Here is a 22989-nt window from a genome sequence, read left to right as displayed (position 1 = left end):
GTCGGCATGCTGGCTTGGGCGAGCGCTCCGTTTTGCATGGCAGGTATACACTCGGCGGTAGTTTCTGGCGTTTGTTTTCACGCTCGTGCGGTCTATTTAGTATGACGTGGCGTCTTCTACGTGCAAAACGGTTCTGTGAGACGTAATGAAGTGCTTTAAGTCGGTGTGACCGGACTTTCTGCTGGATTTGAGGCAGACGGAGCACGCAGCGTGATTGTGTGCACGCCTGTTTGAGCCTACATACAATCAGCCTCAGAGATCATTTGTGTATTTCTGGAAGTTGTGGCCTTATTGCAGTATTATCCTCTAGTTCTAAGCTGCGGTTTAGGAGCAATGAAACATATGCGACGATCGTAACAGCGTGGGTGCCATTATGCTACGATAGGAGCTGTGCTGTTATATGTTGGCAAGCGTTTAAACTGTTAGCTGCAGATTACGTTGCGTGACTACTTGGTTCGGTGGATGAGGTTTCCACCCATGAATTAAATAGTTTTGGTTAGTAATAACAGCATACCTTACAGTGTGAACTATACTTGTCCAGCAGAGTGACCGCTTACAAACTGTGCGAGCTTCTAAGCAGTGGTATAGTTGCTGGATTACAGATATCTTTGTTCTATATAGCGCATGGTCCAAGCATGCGGCATCGAAGTTTATAGATCTATAAACGTTGTGCGGCATGACCATGCGACGTCGTACTGCGGGGTTAGCCCGTTTTCTGTTTCTTTTTCAAGAAAGAGGATGATAACAGATTTTTTTTTTTTTTATTGTGTTCGTTCCGTTCTCTACGACACTCACATGTATTACAAAAATTTTGCCGTCAAAAATAGCCATCGCATTTTTTTTATGCTATCCATCTCGGATATTATGGCTTTACAGGGCAAAAAGACAATGCCGAAGCACATAGCTTATATTTATGTGTCATGCTGGTTGACCAACTGCAGTGATCGCTGTGTTGAGCAGCGCCATCGGCCTCATGCAGGAGGCTAGCGCAGACATATAGTGATTTCAAGCCTACTAGATTTGAAATGCATGAGAACGATGCCGGTGTACCACAAATATTTGACAGCGCCTGCCGCTTAGATGTTTCGTGGTTGTCTTAGGTTGGCCATACACGAGCATGCGCTCTTATGCTTTAGTCCCTACGCCAAGCGATCAGATAGGGAGCACATTTATCATTTCATGCTGGTAATACAGAGACGCTGGTTCTCTTCATTGAATTGAAACAGATACACCCAAAATAGTTCACAACACATACACACACCGCGACTGATGATGCGCGTCACATGTTGGCGCCCCCAAGAGATATTTCTGCATGCTGTAGTTACCGATGCACCGAAAGGCTTTCCTGACGATCTTATATGAACGGACATTGCGTAAATTTCACAAAATACGATCTAGAACATCTCGAAATCGTTCCGCAACACGCGACAGCAATACTTTCAAGCAGCGCCGCGTCGGATCGCACAAGCCAGAGGGGAGGAAAGGTTCGCCGCGCGCCATTTCCTCCTCGCCCAATGAAAAGGTCTATAGACCTTTTTATTGGGCGAGGAGGAAAAGATTATTGATACTGCAATGAAAAGGACTATAGACCTTTTCATTGCAGTATCAATAAATAAAAAAAAAATTTATTATGCACAAAGAAATTCAATCTCGCTGGTAGCTTCGAGCAGCCAGCGCGAGAGCGATCAGTGGGCAGCCATCTTTTATTTATTTCGGAACGGAGCAGTCTCTGGCTATTAAAAAAAAATTCAGTTTTAATATATCTATTATATAATGCATATTAATACATCTTTGGTGTGTACATGTCACTTTGACACATTGAGTTCTTGCAGTTTTGTGATATCGCGTGACAGAAAGCAAAGTGGGCACGGCAGGATGAATTTGACCAATAGCAAAGGACTAATGGCGAAAAAGGCATAGGATGGTAAAGACTCTTTCTTTTGTTCGACATAATCATGCATAATCATTATGTACACGCAGTGGCGTAGCAACAGGGGGGGCCGGGGGGCCGTGGGCCCCGGGTGCAAGGGGCCAGTGGGGGGGGGGGGGGGGCGGTCATATACGCCTGAAGACACCCCTCTTTCCGCCGGCTTGACTGGGCGCAAATTGCAAAGAATGCTCCGGTATCCAGAAGCCCGAGCTCATGCACCCGATGTGTTGCGCCGCAGAATTGTCGGCTGCAGCTCTATCAACACCCCGCGAAATAATTGCACGAATGTGCGGGCTAAAAAATTCAATTCGCTAAATGGTCGCTAAACTACTCGCCTTAGCGGAACGTTTCATGTGGGGTGCGCTCGTGCTGTGCGTTCATGCTGGGAGCAGGAGTCGCTAAACACACAGTGAGGCGTTGTAAGGCGTTGGGTTCTTGGTTCTTGGGTCCCTCTTCCGTTCAGAACGCGCAGCGAAGACGAACAAAGACACCAGCAACAGGGCGTTCAACCAGCGCGCCCGGCGCTCGCGTTTACGGCGAAGCGTTCGTTGAGAGCGACGTTGCATAAGTGGGACCGTCAAAAGTCGCGAATGGGATTTTCTGGATCGTCTTCAGACTCGGTTCGGCCGAAGAGTTTGGCGGCGTATGACTCGACAGGCTGTAGTCGCGGGCCCGCCGCGATGTCCGGCTCGCTTTTACTTCCCCTCTCCCGCTCGCTCCGAGAAGCCGCTGCGAAATCTGCCGTTATGTTTCACGCTTTCCTTCTTACCCTCGAAAGTTTCAGAAAACTGTTGTTATTGTGCGACTTCATGTCACAAGTACAGTGTCTGTATCAGCTGCACAGAGCTTAATAAAAAAAAAGGTGAATTTTGTAAGGATATTTCTCGATCGAGATTCTATGAAGTTATGCCTTTTTGTGATTACTAGGAACTCGGTAGCGCGAAAAATATCGCAGATAAGTAATAACCATATCCTTAATAATGCCGTAATTAGTACTTATAGAGGAAGCACTTCAATTCGAGAATTGAGGACTCAGTCATATTATTAACTGAACAAAAACTTATTAAACAAAATCGTTTTGGGTGCTACAACCTACAGTACTTTGGCATTGCGGGCGGCGCCCAGTATATGGCAGCAGCGAAAGAAATATGAAATAGTGGACCAGTGACGTTGATCCCTTAATCCTCTCCATTGCGAGTGCAGACCAACAGTAGTGCAAGCTTTCGCTGGCACGGGCTTCATCGCGGCCTTTTCTTTCTTTTTTATGGTGACGCCAAGAATCGACGCGAAGCGTGCTCTATTCTGTTGCCAATCTTGCAGTGGTACCGCAGCTCGGATAATCACGTTTGTCCGTATAGCAGCAAATGAAAACAAGGCTTTATTGATCAGAATGAAGAGAACTCGTAAATGTCATAGCATTGGCGCCCGCGCAGCGGGGAGGCAGGTAGCGTTTTCTAATAGGGTGGGGAGATCAGCGTCACTGACAAACAATTTAATTTTCGTTTTCGTTCAGGGCTGCCCACAGACAAAATACTGCGTGCCATAGTACCTACGACGATTTTTGTGAAGTTGCCGTTGGGCAAGATATGAATGTCGGGCTTCAATTTTGCAAATGCAATATTGCCGCTAAAATTGGCAATTAAAACTTTATTATAAAGATATTTTTTGTTACTTGTGACGTGAGTCATGTTTTCCACGATGCCGCATTTGTATTGGCTGCCAAGCTTTACAGTCTGACAGAAGATGTGCACATGGCCTTATCACACATTATCAGTGCAGCACCCTGTGTTATTTGGCGCAGGAAAAACAGCGTGTATATTTGCTGCATTCGCGATCTCTGGGAAAGAATGCGAAGGAGAGGGGGACCCGGGGAACCTGCACGGTATCCAAGGCGGCTGTACTGGTGCTGAAACCCGGAAACTGTCGATATCCTCGCCTTCGTCGACTACATCAGGGGAGGGGTGGGGGTGACAGAAGACATATGGGCCCCGGGTGCCAGACGACCTAGCTACGCCACTGTGTACACGTAATTTTAGAGAGTGAATTCTCACGGTTTTGCGGGGAAGACTAATGGCAAAAATGGAATAGAAACAGATTGCAACAGCTTTATGTTATAGCGCCCTTTGGCAGCGAAGGCGCCCAGGCAATGGCCATTTGTGAATTTGGGTTTGTGAATCCGACCTCAGAAATGAAAGTGCTCAATTTTCAATGAGTCAATCTGAATGTAACGTACAAAAATGAAGCCGCTACGTGAACATTGTGTTCATTTAGTGAAACAGTAAACTAACAAACTCAGTTCAGTCATGACAAAGCGTTTTTGCGATACCGCCACTGTTTGATATTTTAAGGGGTTCGCCACATAATTTTTTAGTGGCAGAAGTACACCTTTAACAGGCAGCAGTTGTTTCTTACCATAATTTCTAGCAGTTCATCGTCATATTGCACCTCCAAACGGAGTACGAATCTCTGAAATGAAGGTCGTGGGCTACATTCTCAGCTTTGGTGGCCGTACTCGGCCTCCGGTGCAATGCAAGGAAGAACATGCACCACTCAATGTGGCATACAGCGCAGACAACGGGACAAATGAATGAACCGGGCAGAAGCGTTGCCTACATGAGCAGCGTATCTGTCCTGCCCACTTGCCCTGTCTTATGCTCTGTTCCCCATGTTGAACGTAAACCAGCAAGCCCAGCTAACATAGAACTTACGTGTACTATGCTTTGGGTGCACGCTAAAAAAAACAAAATCAACTTGAATTATCAGGTTTCACGTGCCAACACAACATACATGCTATATAGAGGGACGTCGTTAATTGACGGCTCCGGAGCAATTTCAACCATTAGTGGTTCTTTGACGTGCACCTAAACCTAAGCATATGAGCATTTTTGCATTTTGCCTCCATCGGAATGCAGCCGTCAGGGCCAGGAGCCGAACCTATGACTTCCTGCTTAGTAGCAGAGCCCCACACAGTCACCACAACGGGTCATCCAAAGCAACACCGAAAATAGTCGAAATTAATTCAAAGCTCTTCACTATGGCATCTTGCATAGCCGCTGTGGTGCATTAGGATTCTAAACTCAATCAATAAATCAAGCAACCAATTGTCTTGCAAAGAAATGTCAAGCTTAACTGAATGGCAACTGTGATTTGCATTGCCTGTCTTTGGCAATGTAGACCATGTGAAAAAATTGTTGTTCCAAATCATTGTGCATTGTTGCACTCACAATGCAATATTTACCATATTTGCACAATTCTACTGTGCCCCCAATTACAATGCACATACCATGTTGAAACGATCTTATGGAACATACAAAGGCACACAGACCCGCACACAGCTGAATCTTAGGGGCTCGTCAGTGTCGAAGTCCGACGACACTTTCGTTTCGCTGACTACCAAGCTGACTACCGACCTCAGAGAGTCATCTGAAGTTACATATATTGCATTAAAAATTCCTTTGTCGGCGCCAGTTGCGGACACGTCTCGGGAACGCCTAACACACGCGACCCTGCCGGTTAACCTGTTCTGCCAGAAGAATCACCTTATGCTTGAAGGATGCCTTGTAACGAAAATGTCCTTTTTTTCCATCCTGCCACTGGACTACTTCCACCAAAGGCAGTGGAGCACAAGCCCTATGGCAGGTGAACAGCAAACTGGAAAATGGCAACCATAAACCAAGGCGCAAAGCACAACCACACCTGTTTGATGGCTTGCTACCTTGCAATGAGTTTCTTTTTAATAAGTATAGGTATTGTTTTCGATTTTGAGCAGAAATAGTTATGATGGTATTGCGCATCCAAACATGAACAGACTTTTTATTCAAAAAAGGTGCGCGCTAGAACCGTGCAAATATGGCAATTGAGAATGACACAATTTACTAAGTCACAAAGTCGTTAAAAGCCAGAAGTTTAGGCAAACACATGTAGTACCCATCATTCCCATGCTGGCTGAACTGACATACATGTAGCTCCTGCAGACACTAGCGTCACATTTCACTCTTGTAAATTTTGTAGGAAACCCTCCGGCATAATTCTGCTGCCTAGATCTTGCACACACTGCCCATCATGGTGGCCACCGGTCTTGAAATCTCATGTAATACAGGGTTGTCTTCAATTTTTTATATAAAACAGCGTACAGAAAAACTAGGACAGAGAGATAGAATGTCACACACCACCTAGTTTATATGTGGGCGCTGTTTTAATATCAAACTGGAGCATTACCAACTGGCCGAAGTCACAGTTTTAATGCAGAGCCCAGCTGGCATTGGAGAGTCACTGCATTTATACTGCTTGGGCTACAGCCGCTGTGGTAAGAGAATCACCTGAGCGACAGAGAAATATGTTTCAATGTCTGCATATTTCATGGATTCAGAATGTCCCCTTCAGACTTCCTGCCCCGAAATATTGTTGTCACAGTACACTGCTACAGGCCTTGCACTGTCTCACTTCTGTGCTTTTGTAGTATGGGACATTAAAGCGACTACAAACACAAATACCAAGACAGTCTGGATTGGTAGAGCAGCCCCTTTAAAGGGACTGCAAAGAGAGACACCAGATTAGCTTAAACTGGTAGGGTATTCTTCCAAAACTCTGTGTACATTTATTAACAAAAGGTAGTTGAATATCAGCGGATAAAATAAGGTCGAGCTTTTCTTTTCAAATTTTGCCTCCAAACCGCAGTGCCAATGATGTCTGCGCCACGTCACAAATTTAATGGCAGTTTCGCGTACTAATTGGTGTGTGTTCATGAGGAAAAGATTCCTCAAATCTGAGGGGCAGAGAATTCGCTTACAAATGCAGTGTAATATTTATTAGCAAAGGGTTAATGAGCACAGAGCGGACACTGCCAAAACCTGTGATGTCACAGCAAGCTGGTGTGGCAATCTGCAAGTGACACATCGCCACCAGTCTTTTGTTTTTGCATCCTTTCTTGCTTACGAGGGGCGTAGCTTGTGGGTGGAGAGGGGGGGATGCACACCACAGGCACTGGCCTCCCCCCTCCCTTAATTCCTGTGTACCAGGGATACCTGGCATAACACAATGTCAACAATACCCACCTGCCCTGCCTCCTTCCCCCAGTCAAGTGCTTGCACCCCATGACAAAAATTCCTGGCTATGGCACGGTGGCTCACCGAGCATCCACTGATCTTAAGACTGATCTAATTGTGTTCTTTATGTGTAAACTACCAATCTAGATTAGTATTTCCACTTGTACTTCCTTTCAAACTTATTATGCAACTCTGTGGAAGATAACATTAGTGGAAGGTAAAGTGACTTTCCACAACACCTGCCCTGACAACCAAAACGTTGTGCACAGCATTGGTAAGCAGACCATACAAAAAAACACATCAGTGTAATGTTCACTAGGTACGTAAAAAATGCTAACACATGCTTATAGGATTTGATACATGCCACTACAGGTCTATTTACTAAATTATTCACAGCACTCTGAGGCTTGTCAATACTTTAGAATAGGGTTTAGAGATCTTGGGCCTTCATTTAATGCAAGAAAATGAATGGACAAAAATATCATATCTTCAACGTAATAAATAATATAAAAATATTCCTATATAAAGAGGTATTTATATATCCCCCCTTAAAGGGATACATAAATACCCCTACAAGTTTTTATTCAACCACAACTTACAAAGAAAATCAGCGACAGTTTCATTTAATGAAAGGCACAAAATACCTACTGTGCAAAAGGATTAGCATGAATAGTGATAGAATTCAGTTTGATATCACGAAGAGGCCGGTAGTTCTTTGGATTCACAGGCACCTTTTCAAGCTCTTCGAGCGTGTCCATGCCGTCAATGACCCTGCAAAGCAAACAAGTTTTGGTTAGAAAAAAGGTTACATCTCTTGACTACCACAAGATAACGAAAGCCATAAAACAACCCCTATCCTTCAAAGAACTATGCCAAAATTAATTAAAGTTTGGAGTTTTATGTGCCAAAACCGTGATCTAATTATGAAGCACACTGTAGTGGAGGACTGCGGACTGCTGATAGAAGTTGCTGATGCCTCACTGGCCCTAGACTGGTAAATGATGGTCATATTTTCCAGGAACAATTTAGGTAACAGGTATAGGTTCCGCAGGCCAGGGAGTGCAAGAAATGGAGGACTGTAGGGTTCCATACGATGTCAAAACCACATTTCAAATAGAGAGAAATAAGCAATGCGTGGCGTTTATTATCTTTAAAGTGCTCTAAAGTTTTGCGGTCTGTATAAAGCAAAGGGATGCACTCTTCCCATAAACACCAAATTGGCGAGGATGACGTAAGTTATGAGTGCAGGAAGTAGTAATAGAGGTGGGAATGAAGTAGACGTCCTACAATTTTGTCAGAAAGTGAATTCATTACAATAGGCCAGTAAGAAGAGAGCAAATCAGTAGGGCGACTAGGTTTCGCTATGAAGATTTCACTGCCCTTGTGCCGAAAAGAGGAAAGTGTGTCAGTTTTGAAGAATAATTGAAGAGGAATAGGAAAAAGGCAGAATGCTGAGATTTTGTCCTGATCAAGCTGAATTTTATAATCGGCAAATGCATTGTATTTTTTAGGGTTGTAAAACTGCACAGAATGAGGGATTAGTAGTTTCTTGAAAATAGCAATATGACGCTCTGATATGTTTACAGTCAATGGTCAAATCAAATGTCCACCAAGAATTGATACGGCCTTGTCATGGAACAACTTGTTGCAAATTTATTTAGCACCAACGGCAGAAAAGGAGGTAGAATTTATTAATAACAAACTCTAAAGCGTTTTGTAAGAAAGGGGTATTTGCTGAAACAATTGAAACCAATTATAATTAGAAATTAGTTACTTCAAGATCGCACAAATGAGTGCCTGACACGAGTATCAGACCTGATTGCCCTATTGACAATGTTAAAAATAGCTCCCAGCGAAACAATCTTGTTTTTCATGGCTTGAAAGATATGCAAAGTGAGACTAGGAATCAATGCAAGGCGTTAATCATTGACCACTGTAAAGAGTTCCTTGGCATTACTGTCGAGCACCTTAGTATTGATCTGGGGCACCGGCCTAAAGCTTACAAAAAATGATAAAAACAGACCAATCATTCTAAAGCTGTCACATTTCGAAGACAAAGAACAAATTCTTTCATCAGTCATGATATTCAAGGATACTGGATACAGTGTTAGCAAAGCCTACTCCCCCAACACCCGTCTTGCCCATAGAGAGTTAATTGTGGCCATGGTGTTAGGCTGCTGAGCACGAGGTTGCGGGATCGAATCCCAGCAACGGCGGCCGCATTTCGATGGGGGCGAAATGCGAAAACACCCGTGTACTTAGATTTAGGTGCACGTTAAAGAACCCCAGGTGGTCAAAATTTCCGGAGTCCCCCACTACGGTGTGCCTCATAATCAGAAAGTGGTTTTGGCACGTAAAACCCCATAATTTAATTTTTAATAGAGAGTTAATTCAATTCGAAAAGGCAAATAACATGAACTTCAATCTACATTACAACAAACTAGCAGCACAAAACAAAATTTCCATTTAAGACCACTTTGCAAGGCAGCTCGCCAAGCTTGAATCACAGCAATCGCCCATACCACATAAAGCAAGCCAAGCCTCTCACCCACCCTTATCTTCCTCATATGCTAACATTCGCAGCATCGATAAATGACACCAAAATCTTTATTTTTCTCATTTCTAAATATTCTGCAAAGACAGGCACGCTGGCACTAATTGCGGTGTTGTTCTTATCACCACCAACTGTGTTCGCAAATGAACACTTATAAATTTACCCTCAACGCTGGAAGTGCTTTGGCTCTGCTGTAATGTGACCTATTTGCGAATGCCCGTTGGAATTTGCTGCAGACGCCCGAGTAGTGATAACTCCTTTATGCAGTTGTTCCATGACTGCTTGACAGCCCTTACCACTGCTTGTCACAATACCTCTATCCTGCTTTTGGGGGAATTTATTCTTCCTGGAGTAACATGGTTCAACTTAGCATGCACGTTAGGAGGAAATACAGTAAGACCTCGTTAAACGTTACCCGCTTAAGCGGTAGTTTCGTTTTAAAAGAAATAAAGTCAAATCACTGAAAATAATGCGTTTTTTATCTGCATAAAGCGTACCAGCTTATTGCGTACGTATAGATTAACACGTAGTGTTTCCACTTTTCCTCGTGCACTCACGGCGGTGCATCGTCCTCATCTGGCAGCCCGTCAGAACAACAAGCCTCAGAGATCAGAATAACGGCCTCCAAGCACCCTTTGCGTTTGCACGTAAAGCCACATCAACATCATTTCGGTGTCGTGCAAGCAAGGACTCGCGTCATGCTGAAGCTCGGATACAAAAAAAAGCAGCTCAGCATAGAAGAAAAATTGGACATCGTTCGTGCTACCGAATGTGGCACGAAGAAGTCGGCGCAGTCACACGGCAGGGGTCTACTGTTGACTACGGTGTGTGGTATTTTGAATGTGAAGAAGTTGCTCAGCGGTGCTGCTGCAACTGTGAAAAGATGTTGGCTACAGTTTTTCGCCATCACTACCTCCGTTGCCAAAGTGTTGCCTAACGACAGTGATGAGGACGACGTGGACAGCAACAGCACAGGCGATTCAGGCCTGACAGTGGCAGAAGCTGCGCATTACGTCAGCCTCATGAATGCAACCGTCGTGACGAGAACAGCACCCCACAATGAAAAAGGTGCCCCACGACTTCTGCACATGAAGAATATGCAATGCCAACGAGGAATCTGCCACGCGAGTGTTTGCTGAGAAAAGGGGATGGCTGAAAAGCTGGCTCACAGCTTCAGTAAGTTTGAGGTCGTTGTTGTCACTGCTAGGCCGCGGCAGCACCAAACTAAAATAACAGACTTTTGTTGCACGAAGTGAATAAATGTTGCATGTTCTTGCCCTTTCATCGCACTTTCTCTGAGTTTCGTTTTCGACAGGTAAGTGGGCGATCTCATACTCTTTCGGTTAAGCAGTACTAACATTTACTACGTACTTTTTCCGAGCTCCGGCCAACTACGGTTTAACGAGGTTTCACTGGTACATCAATAGCGACTTTGTCGACACATGCCTTACATTCAGGCTACCTCAGTTGATCACAGAGCCAAAGTGCATTACCGATCATTTTGCCAGTATTCTAAACCTTGTCCTTCCGACGCAAACTGAAATGTTTTCCCCTGTTACCTTGTTACCTGGTCTAAGTGACCACAGAGTAGTGCATGGTATAATTAAATAAAACATACTTAAAAGCATACAGGTAAAGAAAATGCTTACCTTATATGACAAGGGAGACTATGCTAGAATGACTGAAGAACTTACAACTTTTTCTGTGAATTTTGCCTCTTCCTATCAGCAATGTAAAGTTAACTCTAACTGGCTACTTTTTAAAAGAGAAGTGTAACGCCTTATACAATCGTACATTCCAGCCATCACAGATACCGAGAGTATCCAGTCCCCCTAGTTTAACGTTAGCATGAAGCGCCTAAATAATAAGATAAAGCAGCTACTATTTTGCTCAGCCAAGAAAACTAACGCAACAGTTACTTGGGACAGATACTATGCAGGGGTATAGGAATACAAAAAGCTAACTGCAATGTCTAAGAGACCCCCTTCGTTCCTCTCGCACCAGCCGTCAAAGATGCACCCCTCCAGCCCACTTCACTTTCTCCCCAGCTGTGGCTCCTGATATGGAGAGCAGGCAGCGCATAAAAACACAGCAGACAACTTCAGACCGCGCAGTGCTACAAGTCCCTCTCTCAATGATGAAATAAACTGTTTCTTGCTCCGAACAACTTTTATTACATCTACCATGGATATAACAGTAGCAATGAGGCAGTGGATTTAAAGCTCATCTTGACCTGCACCTGTGCTACGCAATGGCAACACACGCATCAAGCCGACTATTGGAGTTTAATGGCTCATCGTGGACATCATGGTTTGGATGCCTCCAGTTTTGCTTCGAGGCTAACAGCATCATGGACTCCGACAAAACGAGGGCACAGCTGCTGCCGCTGTGCAGTGAGCAGACGTATGACACCATCTGCACCTTGGTGCTGCCAAGCAGCCAAGCTGAAGTGGCCTACGAAAACATTGTTGCGGCACTTCAGAAACACTATGACCCAAAGCCATCCGAGGTCTTCAGCCGAGCTCGCTTCCAACAACGAGACCAGTTGGAGGGAGAGCCGGTAAGCAGCTACGTCGCAGCACTAAAGAACCTGGCCACCAACTGCAACTTCAGGACACTACACACAAAGGATATTACACCAGCAGCTACCGGACAGCAAACAGCACCAACAACGTCACCTGCCAACACAACAATGCTTCCCTTAGACATTATGTCGCACGATCGATTTGTGTACGGACTATGGGACGATCTCTAGCAACAAAGACTACTTGCTGAGAGTGACCTGAAGTTCACAAAGGCCTACGACATCGCTGCTCAAGCAGAAAGCGGTGGCCAACAGTAGTAAGACATCTGAAAAAACATCGAGCCAGTTCACCAGACAACTCCCCAAGTTCATCGTGACCAGACAAGCGCAGACAGATCTTCTAAGCCACAAGTGATGGGCAGCACAGGCCCCAAACATACACGTACCAAACAGCTACGTGCAGTTTCTGCCATAAGTGCGGCCACATTGAGAAGGCCTGTATCACAAAGAAACAGGTGAATGGGCCACAATAGTGACACAAAAATTTGAATGCCCCAAAAACGATAACGTAAGTTGAAATGCAGCACAGTCCACCAGCATCAACAGTGCTGCACGACTTACATAGCATCATCAACCTCGGCATGCGACTGAATATCATGGTCAACTTGCAACATTCAGACTGGCCCACACCACTGGTCTTAGCAAGGACTACCGGTTCACCATAAACTTGGCAACCAAATCGTCCTTGTACTCATTGCCAACACCGCAGGGTGTCTTCACTACACTACGTGGAGAAAAGATTTTCACCACCTTGGACCTAACCCAAGCATACCAGCAGCTGAAGGTGAGCGAGAAAACTTAATTGCTCACTCTTAACACTACTAGAGGACTGTAAAGGGCCAAGTGACTACTATTTGGAGTAGCAGCAGGCCCACCCATCTTCCAAAAGTACATAGGATCCCAGTTTTAGGAAATCGCTGGTGTATGCGTCTACTTGGACGATGTAATCATCAGTGGTGCAACCAGTGAGGAACATGCAGCTCGCCTAAAGCTTGTTCTGGAAAGGCTTGCTAGCATAAACCTATGCTTAAGCATGGATGAGTGCTGCTTCACGGTGCCTAAGTGAAATTTTTAGGTCACCAGATCGATGCCGAAGGTATTCACCCCACCAGCGACAAGGCGCAGGCCATCACAGAGGCACATGCTCCAACCAACAAGCAGGAGCTGCAATTTTTTCTTGGGCTCCTAACATTCTATGACCAATGCCTAGAACACTGAGCAATGGTGTCAAATGACCTTTACAACTTGCTGAAAAACTACGTCCCCTGAACTTGGTTGCCAAGCCATCAAGCCGGATTGGGACAGACCGAGCACACCTTGGTACACCTTGGCACACCCTGCAGGCCCATTTGATGGGTCCACATTTCTGGTGGTTGTGGACACCTACAGTAAATGGATTGAAGTTCACAATATGAACAAAAGAACATCGACAGCTGTTGTCAATGCCCTGCATTAATTGTTTGCAATGTTCGGACTGCCCCACAGTGATATCAGACAACTGAACAGCATTTGTGTTGGCAGAAATCCAGAAATTCTAGTGACAACGGCATCATGGCGGTAACATCTGCTCCGCAGCACCCAGCCACAAACGGACAGGCCAAACGCAACATTGGAGAGCTAAACTGTGCTTTTGCAAGAGACCCTACAGGGTTAGTACAGTGGTGCATCATACGCTTTGTGTTCAAACAGCACACGACCGTGCAGAATACAAGCCAGACCCCCACAAAGCTCATGTTTTTCCACGAGCTGTGAACACACATTTTGGCTGTTCTGCCTGACTTCAAAGGCCCCACGAGAAATCCAAGATGCTCCGCGCTGCTGGAAACTCCAGAAAGGACAGCAAGTGCTTGCTCACCAATTCCAACAAAAGCCTGAGTGGGTCTCCACCACCGTGAAGAGACGCATTGGCCTGAGAACATGGCTGGTCAACGTCGGCGGGATGGTTACCCACCGACACCCCAATCAGCTATGCCACTTAAAAGCACATTCCCCGCCATCTGACACCACCAAAGGCAGCTGCCCTCAGGCTTCTTTTAACATGGCTTGACTGTTACCAAAGGAACATGACACTTCAGAATGAACACTCCCAATGCAGGAAACACCTTCAGCAGAGAAAACCAGCCAGCTCTAGAAAACACGGTGACCGCCCACTGAAAGTCGATGCGACAGCGACAACTTCTGGACCCCTACCAAGCACAAAACTAAGGGAGGAGGAATTGCTATGTCTATATGAGACCCCCCTCGTTCCGTTTGCACCAGCTGCCAATGACGCACCCTTCCAGCCCCACTCACTTTCACCTCGTCGGCGGCTACTGACAGACATGGAGAGCAGGCAGTGCACAAAAACACATCAGACGAGTTTAGACCGTGCTGCGCACAAGTCCCTCTCTCGATGATGAAACATACTTCACTCCTTGTTCCAAACACCTTTTATTGCGGCTACCGTGGACAACACACTAACTGAGCAATCATCGAACACATCATTTCACTCAACCCTACCTTCTATGTTGCATACCAACCCAAAGCACTTTTGAAGAACAATAAACCCGACCAGTTCTAATGCCATTTCATTGCGTGATACAAATTAATGTAGTGTCACTGAACCTGCTGTTGCGACTGTCCTAAATGATACATTCTGTTTGGTTTTCATAACTGAACCTTCTAATGACTTTCCGGATTTTCCATACTATGAGTTTCGACCAATGAATCCTATTGAATTCAAACCAAGTGGCAGTGACAAGGTGACTGACTCCCTAAAATATTTGTCAATAGGTCTAGATGGCATTAACGCGAAAGCACTTAAAGACAAATGAAAAACATCACAAGCTTATCTTGTCACTGATATTTGAACAGTCTACTGCTAATGAATGCATTCCTTTCGCCTATCACTTCGGGAAGATCGTTCCAGTATTCAAGAAAGGTGGCCATTCATGCTCAGGCAACTATCGCCCCATTTATATTACTAGTACATGTTTGAAAATCACAGAGCACATAGTACACACTTTAGTTGCCAAGTTTTTATCATCTGTTGAATTTCTACACCCTAATCAACATGGCTTCCGGAAAGGATGCTCCTGCAAAACACAGCTTGCACTATTCCTGCATGATTTACACTCGAACCTTGATATTAACATTCCTATTGATGCCCTTTTCCTCGATCTCGAAAAAGCCTTGGACAAAGTGCCTCATTTCCACCTTTTGAAACTCTCACAACTAAACTTGCACCTGCCTGTTTTTGCCTGGATCCATTCATTCTTTAACGACCACCAACAATTTGTTATGGCTAACTCACAGTCATCATCCCTTTTTGCCGAAGTTTCAGATGTCCCTCAATACCGTCTTATGTCCACTTCTCTTTTTAATACAGTCGAACTCACTTATAGCAATACCGGTTTTAACAATATATCGGTTATAACAATGAGAAGCTGCTGCACCGTCAGCTTTTTTTATGCTTTCCATGGTGAAATAACGCACTTACTACAATGTCCTGATGCCGCATTATCGGTTATAACAATGAAGTCTGGCTGCTGGGTGTCCGCGCCGAAAGGTGGTGAAATGCGAAATCTTTGAAAAGAAAAAAAGAAAAAGAGAAATTCGAGTGGCTGCACGATGGCCCGCTGCTCCAACAGCCGCCGCACAGTCATTTTGCAGGCTTCTCCGTGCGCCTCTCTCTCGCCGCCCTTCCACCCCTCTGAACACAAATGGGCTGCGCCCATAGCTCTTGCACCATGCTACCCTCTGAAACACGAATGGACCGCGACAACGACGCTGCTCGCATGTTTTTTTCTTTCTTTTTTTTTTTTTTAATTATGGGGTTTTATGTGCCAAAACCATTTTCTGATTATGAGGCACGCCGTAGTGGAGGACTCCGGAAATTTCGACCACCTGGGGCTCTTCAACGTGCACCTAAATCTAAGTACATGGGTGTTTTCGCATTTCGCCCCCCTCGAAATGCGGCCGCCGTGGCCGGGATTCGATCCCGCGACCTTGTGCTCCGCAGCCTAACACCATAGCCACTGAGCAACCGTGGCGGGTTGCTCGCATGTTACTCGCTGGCTCCTCATTCAGTGCAGTTCTGCAAACAGCTTAATTTAATCGCTCACGTTCATCTTTGTTGATTGCATTGAAATCGTTCCTGGCCACGTGCTTTCTCAGCCTCATTTGACTCGCCGCCAAACCAGAAGATGGCTAATCCTCCCGATGATCATTGGCAATGCACGAAGTTGCCGGTGAAAAGAAAGCGCACAGTTATAGACTTGGAAACTAAGTGCTTCTAACCGATAAGGCGATCGTCATGAACGTGCTTTCATCAGATAGCAACGACGACGATAACAGCGATGACGCAGTAGGGCAGGCTGCCTTAATGTTGTCCTCACAGGAGGCCCAGCAGATGATTCAGTCCTTCCAAGGCTTCGTTTTCACAAGGAACTTTCCACTGCACTACGTGGAGCACCTGGATGCCTTGGGGAAGGATGTCGGCAAGTTTCACGTAAAGCATGCAAGGCTGACAGACATAGGGTTTTCTTGTGCAAGCCAGTAAGAAGTACATGGTGAGATACTTGTGGCAATCTCGCCTCACCGTTTCTTCTGGATTTCTCAAGCTGACCGGCTGCCGCGGCAACCTTCTTGCATGTTTTAAGAGGACCCTTTTGGGGCTACCAAAGCAATGCCTCGACGGTGCTCGCATATCGCTTGCCACCCGTGACCCCTCTTTGCAGTTGTTATAGCAGTGCCATTCTTTAAAGCCAACAGCCGCAGCTTTTTACACGCGATCAGAGCGCCCAGGAAGCAGTTAAACAAGTGAATGCAATCAGCAGCCGGATGGAGGAAGGCGGTGGGGAGGGGCACTGGCCTCACCGCCATTATAGTTTTCTTACATCAGCTCTGCCATCCCCCTATTTTGATTTTTTCATGCAACCCAGTTATAACAATTATCAGTTATATCAATGGAATTTTCGTGACACTTGAATATTGTTATAAGTGGGTTCGACTGTATATATTATGACTTTGCACATAACATAACTTCTCAGATCAGGCTGAGTGTATTTATGTTCTTTCCTTACAAAAAGAACCTAGTTTTATTACAACTATGGTGCGAAAAATGACTAATGTTCCTTAATGTTAACGAGACCTCAATAATATCATTTCACTGCTGCCACAATTTTTCTGCATCTGCCAATTATATCTACAATTGCCCTGTAGCCCCTGCTGACCCATTTAACTGTCTTGGACTTCACCTTTCCCCAATCTAACAGGACTTGTCACGTCAGTGAAATCAGAAAATCCGCTGATAAAGTAGTAGGATTCCTTTGCCATGACCTTATATTTGCACTCCCTCCAGTCAAACTCCTTGCTCACAAGACTATCGTATTACCCAAATTAGAGTATGCTTGTTCTTTATTTGGCACCCACCAAGCCAACTGGAATAGATTCAAAACCACACCACTAGATTCGTTCTCAGCAATTATTCCTATGATGCTAACATCTCGACCCTGAAAACACAACCTAAAACGATTGCCTCATGCCGCAGGATTGCACGCCTATGTCTGTAGCACAAATTTTTTATGCCCCACCAGCCGAAAACAACCCCATCTGTCAAATGCATTGTGCATTGCGCCACAACCACCCGAATGCCCTTTACCCTGAATGACCAAACAACCACTTTTCAGTTGCCCTTCTTTTTGCATACAGCGAAAGACTGGAACGACCTTCATGCCCAAATTGCTGTGCTGACCGACCACCCTCTCTTCAAAGACTTCATCATCAATGATTATTCCGATTGATGTATCATGTTCACTGCAACTGTAATACCCACCCCTCATGTAATGCCCTTGGGCCCTTGAGCTATGAATAAAATTAAAATAAAATTTTTAGCATTCAAAATTTGGTAAGGCGTTTTTGCTGAGGCTGATTTGACTGAAAAAAGAGGCCTGAATAAATTTATGATCCAATAGAGTTTTGGAATCATTTACAGACCAGTTGTAGCCATACAAGGTGAGAGCAAGGAATGGAAATGTCACATCAATCCAGCTTTGAGCATAATGCAATTGAAAAGCAGGTGGAGATCAGGATTCCTTGAGAACTACTAGATCATTGGCAGTTGCAAACTGGGATAATTACACTCCGTGGGTGTCACTATCAACCGGACCCTGAAGCAGAGTTTAACGTTGAACTCATTGGCAATGATGAGAAATGGGTAATTTGAGCAATGTAAACTTGAAATTGGTCAAGCAAGGGTTCAAGGGAAGAATGAGGTGGTGCATAGACAGCAATGATGGCAACTGAAACATTGAGAGTCACACAGGTTGCTGCTACGAACAACTCCAAGGCGTGGAGGAGAAATATGTAATACTCAGTAGTCAGTGCTAAAGGGAGGACTCGTGCATTTGAAGGAGAGGCAAACTTAAAATAAGAACTGGGTAGATGTAGAACGAAATTATCACAGGTGTAAGGTTCAGATATTATCTGGCGTGCCATGCACAGGCAAAGTGAATAAGTGGTTCAGTGGCAGACGACACGCAGCATGAGCTACCTTTATGCTGTTTCATGTATGTGCTTGGTTTTCGTCACTTCCTGCACCTGGCGCTGCACTGAGCATGAGCCATGCACTCCCATGGTCCACGCTAACAATGGGCCAACCTGTAGCAACGTCAAATTCCATGCTAATTGGTGACATTGCAGTAAGTATGTCTTAGGTAGAGGCCTTTGTGCGTGTGACTTTAGCTCTCTGGCTAGAAGCAGAGCTCCTTCAAGAGAAAGGGCACACCAATTATTGCTTGAAATTTCAGCTGTCTTCGCGCTGTGAAGCCACATGATACGTTTCAAACATGATTGACATTGCGTGATCTGCGTACTGCACTTGTCTGTTTGCAATGCACAAACCTGGCGAGGGGGCCCTTTGACGTTACACATGTAATTTTACCCTCAATTTCTTACTGCAAAGTCCTTAGCTTTTTCTCGAGTTTCCTTGTTAACCCCCAAATTTTAGCTACATAGGTTTATATTGGTATAATGCACAAATTGTATTGTACTTTTCTTTAAGGATATCAATAATGTGCCTATCGTAAATCGCCACCTTGCTCTACCTTTCACCTTAGCCCACAATGAAGAGCCGGGCAACTTTAGGAAAATCTTCCCTGTTGAAAATTAAGAGAAAAAGACTATAAAGTGCAATATATAGGCGACAGAATTTATTTTCCAAGCTGCAGAATGTAATGTTTCTAGCACTTGCACTTCTAACCTCCTAAAGCAGACTTCTCTTACGATAAACTATGTTAAGATTAATTCTCCGATAAAAAGAACACCTTAGAGATGTTTTAGTTTCACATAAATTCAGCGAAATCCTGTCCAGCTTATCCTTTGGTAAACTGAGCAGGTTCACAAGGCCCTTTGTGTTTGTCTTAATGGAAGTATACCACTACTGAATATGCTTATCCTTCGGTAAACTGAGCAGGTTCACAAGGCCCTTTGTGTTTGTCTTAATGGAAGTATACCACTACTGAATATTTCAAGCACTTTTAGGAAGAATAGGAATGAAATAGGACAAAAGCAACACCACAATAGTCAACTTGTCCTCCTATGTACCAAAGTGAGAGCGCTCACTAATTCAGCTCCCATAACAGAGTATTTGCTTGGGCTGGTTGGTGAAACATTGCTCTATCAAAGAAATAGCATCACTTTGCACACAATTCACAAGGAAGGAAAGAAAGCGCTCTGTCATGTCGCCTTCCTAGTGATTGTATCCAAAGTAAGACTATTTCCTTTACGAAAGAACAGCTACACACCATTCTGTAGCCGACAAGCCGTCCAAACCACTACGATGGCTTGGTGGCTATGGCGTTCTACCGCTGTGCATAAAGTCGTGACTTCAATTTCTATCTACCATGGCCACATTCCAATATTGACAAATTAAGAAATACTTGCGTACTTGAATTTCGTTGCACACTGAAGAACCCCACGTGGCCGTACCTAATCTAGAGTTCAATACTACAGTGCCCCTCACTATCTGTCTGCTGCTTTGGGGCATTAAACCCCATAATTTCATTCAATTTAACAAGCACTCCATTTGGGTATTGCAAGAGGTTTGGTGAAACAATATGCAAGAAAAAAAGATAAGGCTGCAGTGCAGCCTTTGAGCGGTCTGCTAGGAGATCAAAATGCAAGACAGCATACTTTCCAAAGATGGTGTACTTGAGGTCCAGGTGCGGCTGCTTGGCATATGTGATGAAAAACTGTGACCCATTCGTATTGGGCCCATTGTTTGCCATGGAGACAACACCTCGTACACTGTGCTAGAAAAAAAAAAAAAAGAACATCCCACAACAGGTCAGCCAATCATGTCTGTGGGTGCAAAACAGCAAGCAACACATTGAGTAATCCTCCAGCAGTGCAGACAACTTACAGTTCTGCAATAAAACAAGCAGTTGATGAGCCAGTTGAAGAAACAGTTGACAGCACAGGTTTGGTAAGCAAGAGAACAGAAAAAAAAAAGAAGCAACTGAGAGATATGGCTCTCATCTTTCACATCTTGCAAAGTGGCTAGATCGGCCAAAAAAAGTCCCAGACACCAATTCACTGATTTCTTTACAACAACTGGCTGAGTGATTTGTGAAGTTTAACCTCTCGAAGCAATACTGGCACTATGAGAAATGCTGTAATGGAAGGCTCCAAATTAATTTTATCTCCTGGGATTGTGCACTTCAAAATGAGCACTTTTACATTTTGCACCACAGAATTGCAGCCACTTCAGCTGTGAATCAAACTCATGACCCGTCTGCTTAGTAGCAGCACACTATAGCCCCCATAGTGGTTGCACTGGGCACCTACAATTAATGTAAACCACACTTATGCCCAAGACTCTTTCAAAAAAGCTTTCTACATGCTTCTCTTATCATTTGCCAAATATTGTTTCAAAAATTTATTATGTCCAATATAATTTTTCACTATGGACAAGCAGTATTCCTTCACTGTATCCCATGTACACTCCTGGCTTTATGCAAGCATACACAAAATGATTTTTCTGAAGCTATTGGATCATATCACACTGGGTGTCCTGCACATGTTGCAACACAATCTCAGACTTTCTCTTTTTTAAATCATGGCACTTTAGTGCACTGGACAAAGCCTCTTCCCAAAACATTTTAGGCGAAAAACATTATCTTGTCACATAAATATCATTCCAAGTCTGCTGATGTACATAAAACATTGTGTCACAAGAAAGTTCATAGAAAAAGTTATTCTTGTATGTAGCATTACACAATATTGCCTGCAAAGCTGTAACGATTCTGGAGACCCTTGAACACTTGCTCCTATGGTGCGGCCTGTTAACGACACTGCGCGAGGAACTCATGAGCTGCTATCACGCGCACAGCCCACCAGCTGACAGTGCCGAGGCACTCCTATCAACATGCAGCGCCTGGCACATGCAGGGGAAGCGGCTCACAAAACCCTCTGTGGCTTTCTAGAGCCGTCAAGACTTGCGCCCCAGCTGCTCTACAAGTACGGTACATAGCAATGGCAAACAAGGCCATATAACAGACACTTGGTAAAGTGACATTGCAAGCGAACTATGGTTGAACAATTATATGCAGCAGTCTGTACATAACTGCATATAGCCTTTATCCTACCTACTATCCTCTTTCTCTCTCCCCCAATTCCTTTACTCCCATACCCCCCTTCCCATCTGCTGGAAGCTGTCCAGGTGTCAGCCATTTGCTGCTACAGTCACAGTGCAGCCAGCAGTAATTTCCTTTTTTACTCCTTCAATTCTATTCTAAATAACAAAATACTATCTTCATCAATGTGTGGATGTACTTACAGGCAACACTGGCAGTGAAATGCTTCTAAATGTCCCCAATTTTGATAACAATGTGCTGTGTATGAACCACGAAAGCATGACAAAACAAGCAAGAAAATTTTGCCTATCCCCTAGCGCTCAGTTGCTGTTCACAATAAAAACAAAGGACTTTTCAGCATCATCTACAATCAGCACACTCTATGACACAGCAAGGAAGCATAGTGCCATGTGTGAAGAAATCACTTCACATCACATCATCACATACGTCAATATAGCTTGCACTTGGTACACTATCTGCTGTGGCAAGGATCGTAGACACCATTCATTCTATGGCAACTGCAAAAACATTTCGGAAGTTAAAAGCAAAACCTTACATAAATGCATACTGGGAGGAATAGTTAAACAAGGGATATGCACATCATACAGACGGCATTTAGCACACTGAAACTTAGCAGTGCCAAAAACATGGACGCAAGAAACAAGTTGGAGGATGAGCGCTGAGCATGTCCCGTAAACTGCTTTCTTATTTATTTATTTATTTATTTGAGCATACTGCTAGCCTCACATTTGAGGCTGTTGCAGGAAAGGGGCAGGATACATATTCAAGAGAACACAGTTCAAGTAGGCGCAGACCTAGATAAGTTTGGGTGAACAAGGCAGTACATATGCACTCTATATTCATTATACAAATTATATAAAAGGAGCGGGGAAAAATAGTAAACGCCATGTTGGAAGGTTTAGCACACAGAAGAAGAACAAAGAAAGAAAATGTAAATATATTAGATGTGCAATGCGCAAGAGACAAGATTCAGCAGGTATCTATATAAGGGCAGAATACAAGACACTGAGAAGTGAATCAGAATGCCCATTATACGATGCAGCTTACCTATGTGCAGATCGTAGCTACAGAGCATTGTTTGATAACTTGGTGATAAATGTTTCGAGTGACGTACAGGTGACAACGTCATCAGGCAACATGTTCCATTCATGGATTGCATGTGGAAAAAAGGAGTACCTGAATATGTTGTTGTGGAATATGTATTCTGTTAAGTGCTTGGTGTGTTTTGTTTGAGAAGTAAG

The 22989-nt window shown here is 44.4% G+C and overlaps 1 protein-coding gene across 3 annotated transcripts in view; it reads right to left on the bottom strand.

The window, feature by feature from the left end:
* Positions 1–7581: 7581 nt before the first annotated feature.
* LOC126516462 (peptidyl-prolyl cis-trans isomerase-like 3) overlaps positions 7582–22989 on the bottom strand; it is a 44136-nt gene continuing 28728 nt past the window's right edge. For 2 of the 3 annotated variants that reach the window (XM_055064024.2, XM_050166590.3), the window contains 2 exons: positions 20286–20404; positions 7582–7746 (listed from right to left, as the gene is read on the bottom strand). In XM_055064024.2, coding sequence (XP_054919999.2) covers positions 7620–7746; positions 20286–20404 — 246 coding nt within the window. In that variant the 3' untranslated portion in view covers positions 7582–7619. The remainder of the gene's footprint in view (positions 7747–20285; positions 20405–22989) is intronic. The other variant, XM_072285859.1, reaches the window with a different exon arrangement.

This window comes from Dermacentor andersoni, chromosome 1 (genome assembly GCF_023375885.2).
Source record: "Dermacentor andersoni chromosome 1, qqDerAnde1_hic_scaffold, whole genome shotgun sequence".
Taxonomy (NCBI): domain Eukaryota; kingdom Metazoa; phylum Arthropoda; class Arachnida; order Ixodida; family Ixodidae; genus Dermacentor; species Dermacentor andersoni.
The sequence above is the reverse complement of the archived record's forward strand: the minus strand, read 5'-3'. Positions and strand labels throughout refer to the sequence as shown.